This window comes from Oryza brachyantha, chromosome 6 (genome assembly GCF_000231095.2).
Source record: "Oryza brachyantha chromosome 6, ObraRS2, whole genome shotgun sequence".
NCBI classification, from domain to species: domain Eukaryota; kingdom Viridiplantae; phylum Streptophyta; class Magnoliopsida; order Poales; family Poaceae; genus Oryza; species Oryza brachyantha.
The window spans coordinates 13,131,136-13,141,112 of record NC_023168.2 but is presented as its reverse complement, the minus strand read 5'-3'; the positions used below and the strand labels follow the sequence as shown (position 1 = coordinate 13,141,112).

General features: G+C 45.5%; 1 protein-coding gene and 1 pseudogene across 1 annotated transcript; one reads left to right on the top strand and one right to left on the bottom strand.

The window, feature by feature from the left end:
• Positions 1 to 1,386: 1,386 nt before the first annotated feature.
• On the top strand, positions 1,387 to 2,546 carry LOC102719307 (annotated as a pseudogene).
• Positions 2,547 to 4,454: 1,908 nt separating this feature from the next.
• Positions 4,455 to 9,028, bottom strand: LOC102719025 (exopolygalacturonase-like). The gene is made up of 7 exons (XM_040525163.1): positions 8,879 to 9,028; positions 8,406 to 8,729; positions 8,263 to 8,309; positions 7,989 to 8,019; positions 7,779 to 7,886; positions 7,395 to 7,676; positions 4,455 to 4,562 (listed from the first exon to the last, which is right to left on the bottom strand). The coding sequence occupies exons 1-7, from the start codon at positions 9,026 to 9,028 to the stop codon at positions 4,455 to 4,457; spliced, it is 1,050 nt and encodes a 349-aa protein (XP_040381097.1).
• Positions 9,029 to 9,977: the final 949 nt, after the last annotated feature.

Below are 9,977 nucleotides of genomic sequence, written 5' to 3'. Positions count from 1 at the left end.
ATTCATTATTCTTCTTTTTTTGGGTGTTACTTGTTGAGTACGGTGGTTTGTACTCAGTCTTGCTTAATTTTTCCTCACCAGAGAAAGAGCAAATGTCAGAGTTTCAGTCAGAAGGTTGTTCCCAAGGTTGAAGTGAGGTTTAGTCCGCCGTCGAGAATGTCTGTGGTGTGTAGCCGTCACGCCAGCTGAAACTGAAGATTAGATGGTTCTAGTCTTGTTTCCTCTTTCCGCTGCATTTCGATAGATAATTGTTTTTATTTGTTTTTAAGTCGTGGAACTGTGTATTAATTTGTTATAGTGTGTAATCGAGCTGATTTCTGGACCGAGATTTAATACATGCTGTTCAAAAATTTGGCGTAAATTTTTAGGCGTGACAGCTGGCCCACCTTAATCCCCTTCGCAGCAAGAATGGGGCAAGGTCGAGACAGATTGGACGACGAAGTTGGAATCCAGTGGTGGTCGGGATGTAGACGACGGCGTTGGTGGCCATGAGGCGACAGAGGCTGTGTGGCCACACAGGTGTGAACATAGCAGGGTGGACCGTGGCTAGGGGAGGAGCAGGGACCGGATGAGAGGGCAGGAGGCCAGATGTGAGGATGCCGCAATGGTGATGATTAGATATGGCAATGGGTCGAGTCGGGTCCGGTACGGGTAGAGCAAGTCCGTGCTCGATCCGATATTCGTTTTTGTCCGCCTGATTGATACCCTATAGGAATGGTAGGTAGGAATCCATACACATGGCCATGCACGTCGGGCACGGGTATATCCGGCGGGTACCTAATGGGTTTCATATGATTAATATCTTAGTAGAAAGGTAATTAAATAAAGAGCAATAAAATTAATAAATTATAAAAATTATCACCAATAGTTTAAAAGAGCAATGCAAATTATAAACAAACTAGCATAGTTTTATCAAAGTTCAAGATTTTAATAGGTCAATAGAAAATGGGCACGAGAGATAGGCCAAAATCAACCTCCATATTAATTTTGGGTCAGGTATAGGTTACCCACGGGTAAAATATAAACCCGACTCTTATCCGTTAGATTTTTGAGTTACAGGGCGAACGTACCCATGGGTAAAAAATTAACCCTATGGCCAAACCCATCGGGTCAAGCACCCACGGATACGCGAACTAGTGGGTAAAATTGCCATCCCTAGTAGTGATGTGAGAGATGGCTGGATGGGGAATTGAATTCTCTACTAAAAATGTCCCTAGCCTTGTTATATTAGAGCAACTCTAACGATTAGGCAAAAATAGTTTCTCAAATCAGGAGTTTCAGTAAATTTGTAACCAATATGACAAAGGAAAAAACGGTTGGAAGTTAAGGGCAATCACAGATTGCCGTCTATGTTATCGCTCCCGGCCCCAACCAGTCAGAGCCGCGATGGCCCTTGCGCCCCCGGTCGCGGGCGCTGGCCGCGCCAAGCCGCCTGTGTCTCCCCTTCAGCGCCGCCTCCGCGTCGCCGGCCGCGCCCTCGCGTCGCCCGTGGCCGCCCGCGGCGCGCCGCCCCGTCCCGCGCAGCCTGCACCTCGCCCGTGCCCCCGCGCAGCCGGCCGTGCCTGCGCGTCGCCCGTGGCCACCCGCGTCACACCGCCCTGCCCCACGCCACCACCCGCGCCGTGCGCCGACTGCTGTCCATCGTGCTGGTGGTGGGCGTGTCGGCGAGCACGGCGACGGCGCCGAACTGCGGGTGCGCAGCGGACCAGTGCTGCAGCAAGTGGGGTTACTGCGGCACCGGCAAAGACTACTGCGACACGGCACGGGGTGCCAGTCGGGGCCCTGCGACGTGCCGGCCACCAACAGCGTGTCCGTGGCGAGCATCGTCACGCCGGAGTTCTTCGCGGCGCTCATCGCGCAGGCCGCCGCCGACTGCGCCGCCAAGGGGTTCTACACCCGTGACGCCTTCCTCAGCGCCAACGGTGGCTACCCTTCCTTCGGCCGCACGGGCTCCGACGACGACTCCAAGCGCAAGATCGCCGCCTTCTTCGCGCACGCCAACCACGAGACCATAAGTAAGCAACACTAAAATACAAGTAGATATCACCCTGTTCTGTTCTGATGAGAATGGCAATGGGGGTGCTGCAGCTACATCGAGGAGATCGACGGAGCGAGCAAGAACTGCGACGAGACGAGCACGCAGTGGCCGTGCACGGCGGGGAAAGGGTACTACGGGCGCGGGGCTGCAGATCTCGTGGAACTTCAACTACGGGCCGGCGGGGCAGAGCATCGGGTTCGACGGGCTGGGCGACCCGGATGCGGTGGCGCGGAGCGCCGTGCTGACGTTCCAGACGGCGCTCTGGTACTAGACCAACAGCGTGCACGACGCCATCGTCTCCGGCCAGGGCTTCGGCACCACCATCAACGCCATCAACGGCGCGCTCGAGTGCGACGGCAAGAACCCCGACGCCGTCAACAGCCACGTCGCCTACTACCGGCAGTTCTACCAACAGCTCGGGGTCGACCGGGAACGAGCCTGGCCAATGGCCGGACAGCGTGCGGCGGTGTCGCCGGTCGGCAGCGGGTCGGCACTGGACCACGAGTAGCTCATGGCGAGACTTCTCTTTTCGTTGCACGTGAAACTTCTAGGAGGAGGCACGAGAGAAACGCAACGTCGTACTTCGTGGATACCAAGTGAAATCCGGACTCCCATATATACGCGTAAACGTAAGGATATGACAAATTACAAAAATTTCAAAACCCAGATGGCAAACTGTTGAAGACATTTTTTTTACACTTTGCCAAGAAAAATAAAGATAACAAGTTAGGATGGGGAGCTGTTAAAGTTGCTCTAAAGCATGGTCACCGAACCTATTTTTGACCATCGATACTTGACCCGACAACTGATATAGTGTTTCAATAAAAAATCTATAAAACTTTATATGTTACACCAAGATCCATCCCAATGATCCTTGGCCCTTCATCCAACATCCAACTGGTGTACATGGGAAATCGAGGTAACGTGGCACAATAAGAGCGTGCGGTTGCGAACACCGGATGGAGAGTGGTACTACGCGACCCAATCAAGTCCCGAGTGTTGGACCCAAGTTTACATATATAAGATTTTGAGGGAGCTAAATTAAGAAATTTTGAAAAAAAAAAGTTAGAACATGTATAAATTATCACTAAAGTTGTCGAGTTATTGGTTAAATTTAAGCAAATTCACAACTTTTGGCTAGTACATCATCCAACTGCCATGCAACCGAGTGCTTGAAATTTTGGAAACAAAATGCGCCGAGACTGCGAAGCATTGCGCTTGGTCCAGGGTCTTGTTAAATCGGCCGGCTCTGCCATTGTTGGCCTAAAAATGTTGCACCCCCACAATTTATATGTTTATTAAAGGCCAACATCCTAATAGAAAGGCTAATTGTAAATTCTTCACTATTAAATGGTGAACTTTGCGTAGTATGGCACAGACCGGATTCTTGATCAAGAGGGCTACCTGTAGTTTTACATGAGCTCAAAATTGCTACAGATAGTATGTGAATAGCTGTATGTGAGAGTTATAACGCCACCTAAGAGGAGAGATATCTTGAAGGCATTGCATTTAGGATAGAGAAAAGGTCCTGAAATCTAGCGGTCCTATCTTTTCGTTTTAATTTATATTTATAAATCAAAATTTGAATTATCAACCTTAAATTTAGAACATATTTTAGAATTTTTATCATAGTTTATATTTTAGCCTTAACTTATTGCTAAAAACATGTAATTAAAAGTTTTATTAAAAAATATTTTTTTATTTCTAAATATGTTGTTTGGCTTTTTCTGCCAAACAATCACCTTAATCACCTTCTAGCTCTTGCGTGTACAAGGACTTTATTTCCATAGTCCATGTTATAAGTCATGCTCTAGAGGAACACATATCTCGGTGCCTTTTTTGCTTACACAGTCTTATCGTTTGTATGTATCACAAAAACAGGATTACCACTGTACCACAAAGAACGTCCTCATATACGTGAGTCTTGATTTTACCAAAATTACAATATTAACTGCCCAACGAAACTATTAATATTTTTAAGAGGAAAGCTCAAGCCCAGCTTTATTTATAGAAGGGTGATTCTTTGGCTTTTTTCTAGAAAAAATCAAATGTCATATTTACGAACGAAAAATAATTTATAAATAAAACTTTTACATACGTATACTTAGAGATTTAAAAGTAAAAGTTAAAAAATAAACTTCGGTGAAAAACACAAAATCAACTCCAAATTTAAAAATAAAAATTTAAATTTTGGCTTATACATATAAGCAAAAGCGAAAAATATGAGATGCTAGAGCAGTTCGACAAAGGGGTAAAACACATACCGGGGATGCCTGTTTACAAAAGGCAGAGCACAGGGCATCATCTCAGCAACTGCTCCCACAACTGAAAAGCCTAAAAGAACCTGAGAAAGGAGTGAAAATGCTAAACCAAGTCCAACCGCTGAAACAAAACTGAAAACACAATCTAGCTGCTGCTACAGCCTGATCTGGGAACCTGCAGGCGCCTCATCTGTAATAAGTTGAAGGCCTTCAATCCAGCTTTCCAAAACCTTCAGCTCCTCAGCTTTCATCAAAGGCTTCCACTGCAGCAGAAGACAGATAATGCCCAGGGGATAGTTAGAGGGCAAGTAATCTAAACCTTTCTTCGTTTTATATCGTAAGACTTTCTAGTTTTGTCTAAATTCATTAATTGATGAATATATATAATTTATATATATATATATGTCTATATTCATTAGTATCCATATAAATCTAGGCAAGACTAGAAAGTCTTATATTGTGAAACGAAGGGAGTAATAAGTAAGAGATTTACTCCGGTCCAATAAAAAGTACCTTGAGGTACCAAATCATTTCTTACCATTGGATCTAGTTGAGTAGGATGTGTGCTGTTAGATCCAACGATCAGAAACAATTTGATACCACGAGGTACCGGTACCTCGAGGTTTCTTTTGTTACTTTTTATTGGACTGTAAAATTGCTAAATAAGTAATAACCATATCATTCCTAGAAGACCAGAGTTGCCAATAGCAGGCAGCAAGAAGAAAAAAAAAAACTCTAGCTAAATTTTGTCTACCAGGGGAAGAAGTTGTCATCAACAAAATCATCAAAACTTGTTGGGCATCTCTACGACTCTATCAGCCAAGGACATCTTGATATATGCACCAAGTAAAAACAGTAACAATGAAAAGGAAAAAAATATATATATGTTGAGCATCTTTATATCCTCCAGAAATGTTGGAAGTTTTGTTGCGTTTTGATTGGGCCACGTGGCCTTCCCAATATATCACTCGCGTCCGGGTTTACTCGAGGCATCGTGTAACTCTTGAGTGGTGGGTCATATGTCCCAGGCCTACCCAGCAGCGGTGCGCCACAGCACCGTACGAGCATTCTCCCTCAGCACCGTAGCCAGTTAGCCACGTACAGTACTCCGTATATGTCATTCACCGTATAGGGCAGCTCGTCCAACGAGGAAGAGCCAGAGAAACAGGACTACTACTAAGTAGAAAATAGCAACAGAGAGAATTGAGAAAAATACAAGCTAGAGACATAAACTCACTGGTCGCTGGTGCCAAAGTTGGCCCGTCCATGCCTATTAGCACCCCTACAAATATTATTATCATACGCTCCACTAAACAGTATAAGTATTTCTGCAAATATCCCTAGATTAGCACTCACATTTTTTATCAGGGACTTTCAGCGTCCAAATTTAAATTTAAATTAAAATTGGTCGCTTAACAAAACATTAGTTGACATATAGGCAGTACTCACACATTTTTTTTTGCATGAGTTCGGTTCAACGGGAAGTATGATGATTGTTTGGTTTTTTTATAATAAACAAATGACACATTTGTAAATAAAAAATAATTTGTGAATAAAAATTTTTATATATATATTTATAGCGATCTAAAAACCAAGGCAAAAAATAAACAATGGTGAAAAACCTTAAATCAAGTTCAAATTTAAGGTTAAAAATTTAAATTTTGGCTTATAAATATAAGTAGAAAAAAAAGATAGATATGAAGCTCACTGGCACCATCCATGTTCATGCCATATGTTTGCTACTTAGAGGGTGGCTAGAAATGGCTTAGAAAAAAAAATTGATTAGAAAGATATCTTATCCAAAGTACAAAGAAATGGTTACGATGGTTCAAAATGAAACTTTTAATGGTAAAAGGTGTAAGCAACGTTCTTACTACATGTTATTCCTCGGTATTCTACAAATATACTTAAAAACTCAACGAACTCTCTAATAACATACACATGCTCCAAAAAGGAGAAAACTTCAATTAGGGGCAAAGCTAGGAAATATACTAAAATCTTATTTAGTCTGCATTGTCATCTTCATTGTCTAAATAATTAAATCATCTATTTTGTTGGAGTTGATCGGGGTTGCCTAATCCCGATAAAATACTCTAGCTTTGCCCCTGCTTCATTAGCATTTATGATCCAACATGTCAAGAAAAAATAAAAATATTTAATCTTAATTATGGAGAAAGTATATTGACCCAAACTCAGTTGGGCGTAGCGAGGCCATGCTTATTCTTTATTTAAATAATTCTTAACAATATTAAATATGAATTTACAGTTATAACCAGTAAAAAACTGCTCAGCTGAGAAATTACGGGCGGCGAAGCCGCGTAACCTTTCTAGTTGAATCCTGTTTTTTTTTTCAGGCTAGCCAAAGAATGTGCTTTGAGTTTCAATGGCATAGGAGATTTCCAAATGATATCTCTTAATCTATCATCCCTATGAAAGTAAGCAACCTATACATAGAGTAAGAAATAAAGAGACCTTTTTTTGTCCAATGTCCATACTAGCTTATCAGCTCTATTTTGGTCTGATCTGGAGAAAGAATCTATCTTAGCACATATCACTTGCCAACAGATCATATCCTCATGAGACAAAGCTCTACTGAAAGTTAAATACTCTATACCACTCTCACTAATATTCATTGTTGATTACAAATCTGAAACAAGTATGGAAAGTAAGGTTTCAGAGAGCAATCACCAAGCCAATCATCTCTCCAAAATGAAACATAACACTTCCACTTCACACTAGCAAGGAAGAGCCCATGAGCACCCAATTTCTGAATTTTTTTGAAACTTGTCGGAAGAGGGAGGGGGAGTCATATTGGTCTTGAAAGAAACCACAAGTTCTCAGGCTAATTAGAACTGTAAATTTAGGCTGTATAAGGTCCATACAAGTTCAAACTAATTGCACTACTTGCAAAAGTAAATCCACAATTGACAGCTTTCCAAACCAGCAGAAAGCGAAGCATCCTTAGGACAACACGCTTCTGTGAACTACGTTATTCGACGTACTGTCCAATGGCTCGAACCCTAAATCCATTCTTCCAATCCATTTTCCTTCCATCCACTGTCTCATCACAGAAGCAGCAGAGCTCACTGGAATACTTGCATTTGTGCGGCGTCGTTGGGCTCCGCGTCGTCGGCTTCTTGCTCCCCGGCGCCGGCAGGGCCTTCCGCCGCCGACGCCACCAAGGCAGCGGCGGGCTTCCCCTCCACGTTGCTGAACCTGGCGTCGCACTGCCGCTCGCCGCAGCTGAGGCTGACGCGGTCGAAGCGCACCCCGCTGCACGGGCGGTCCTCGCTGCACAGCAGCTGCACCGCCACCCTGCTGCTCGACGTCCCCGCGATCCTCTCGTACGTCACGTCGCTGATCTGCACCAGCGACGGCTGCAGATGCAAGAAGAAGCGACAACACGATCATCTACCGTGTTCTTTGTCAATGGAGATTGATGATCAGGAGGAGAGAGAGAGGGAGATCGTGTCGCGGACCTTGTCGATGTGGGAGCAGCGGGCGTGGGGGCAGTAGTGCTGGTCGATGATGATGGGGTTGGAGACGTCGGCCATGGCGATGTCGCGGAACGTGATGTCGGAGGCGCGGCTCGGCGGCGACCCGGGCCACGTCTTGATGCGGAGCCCGTTGGTGGTGCCGGCGATGGTGCAGTTCGTGACGAGCAGCCCACGCACGTCGGCGTCGGCGCCCTCGTCTTCCTCCCTCCCGAGGCTGCCCACGCTGATCCCGTGGCCTGGCCCGCATGCCACGCCGGCGACGACGACGCCGGAGGACCCCGGCCCGATGGACACGCAGTCGTCGCCCGTGCCGATGGTGGAGTCGGTGACGGTCACGTGGCTGGACTGCCCGACGTGGACCCCGTCAGTGTTGCGGCTCGCCGCCGGCGCCTCGATGCGGAGGCCCTCCGCCAAGACGTGGCTGCTGCGGTGGATGTTGAGGTGGAACCCACGGCTGTTCAGGAACGTCAGCCCCCTCACCGTCGCGTTCGCCACCCCGTCCAGCTCCAGAGTCTGCGCAGCCGCCGGCCATGGCCGTCGTCAACTTCCACCATTTCGTTCACCGGAAAAAACTTTCTCACATCAGTCTCGACAGCTTAAGCACCATACCGTCGTCGTCTTGGGCTTGGCGTTATTGTTCATCTGATGTTCGCCGCCACAGCCGTCGAGGGTGCCGGCGCCGGTGACCAGGAGGTTGCTGACGCCGCTGAACGTGATCCAGCTGGCGGCGTCACCACCGCCCGTCGAGCGTCGGTGGCAGCTGCCGGTGCACGGACGCAGAACGCCGTCGACCACCACCACGACATGCGAGCCGCCGTTCTTGCACGGACCGGAGAACTCGATGCCGCTGACGGCGAAGTTGCCCTCAGGGATCAGCAGCGTCGCGTTGCCGGAAGCCGACCCACATGCCGCGCGCCATGCAGCCATGAAAGACTTCGTGCAGAGGCATCAAACACACTCAGTCATTGAGAATTTTTTTGCAGGGATTGAGCTAATTTTCGCCAAAAAAGCAATAAAAACTTCTGCATTTCGAATTTAAGATGAAAATTTACGGATTATGAAATTAAGCAGAAGTTGCTCACATCTTTGTTATCCTCGTTGGTCGGCTCTGCTCCATACTCTGTTACGTTGTAGAAGCCGCCGGCCATGCCGCCATTGTTCTTGATTTGTGCATGCACGACGTGAAGCATGATGAACAGGAGCAAGATGAAGACCTTGAGGATGGCAGCCATGGCTCCAAGACCGGAGTAATGTAAAACTTTCAACAACAAAAAAAAAATACCGAGTAATGTGAGAAGGAAGCTTCGTTGAGAATATAAACAAGGGTAGCATGACCATAAGCAAGAATTCAGACTCGTTGCAGGAGTATTCAATATTTGTAACCACAGAAAACCGATGGCCTTCTTAAAATGGTCCTTGATTACTCGGCCAGACATAATAGTTTTTTAACTACAAATTGTAACTCCCTCCTTTGCTACTGTCTTGATAGCTCAGAAACTGAAACAGATGGAGTTGAGACCCTGAACAGGTCAATACAAATGCCTCTTTTCATTGACTGCATGGTATTTTAAATGGCAGGTTGCAAAATGTTTGGGTGAATCTGTTATCAAGCCTACAACAACTAGATGCCCTACGCATTGTTGCAGGTGTTAGTAGAAACAAATTTGAAGAATCTTTTATTGATGGTATTTTAAGAGAAGAAAAACAGGAGTTTTCAAAAAAGACTCATGAACTTACATAGAAAATATTCAAAGTAATAATAGTGTGAAAATACATTCAGTTCACACATGGAATCGGATGAAACTTTCCTCATTAAGATTTCAAACATAAAGTGGGATTATTCGAGCTTCTATGACACTTTCTATTTTATAGTATAGCAGAGGAAAAGAAATACAAAGAGTAAATTACGCTAGTGGTACAAGAACTTGGCAGGTGGATGTGTGTTGGCGATTGTTAGGGGGTGTTTAGATTGAAAAATTTTTAGAAGAAGTGTCACGTCAAATGTTTGGCGTCAGAAGGGTTTTTCGAACACGAATGAAAAAACGAATTTTACGGCTAGCCTAGAAACCGTGAGACGAATCTTTTGAGCTTAATTACTCTGTCATTAGCACATGTTGGTTAATGTAGCACTTATGGCTAATCATGGACTAATTAGGTTCAAAAGATTCGTCTCAACATTTC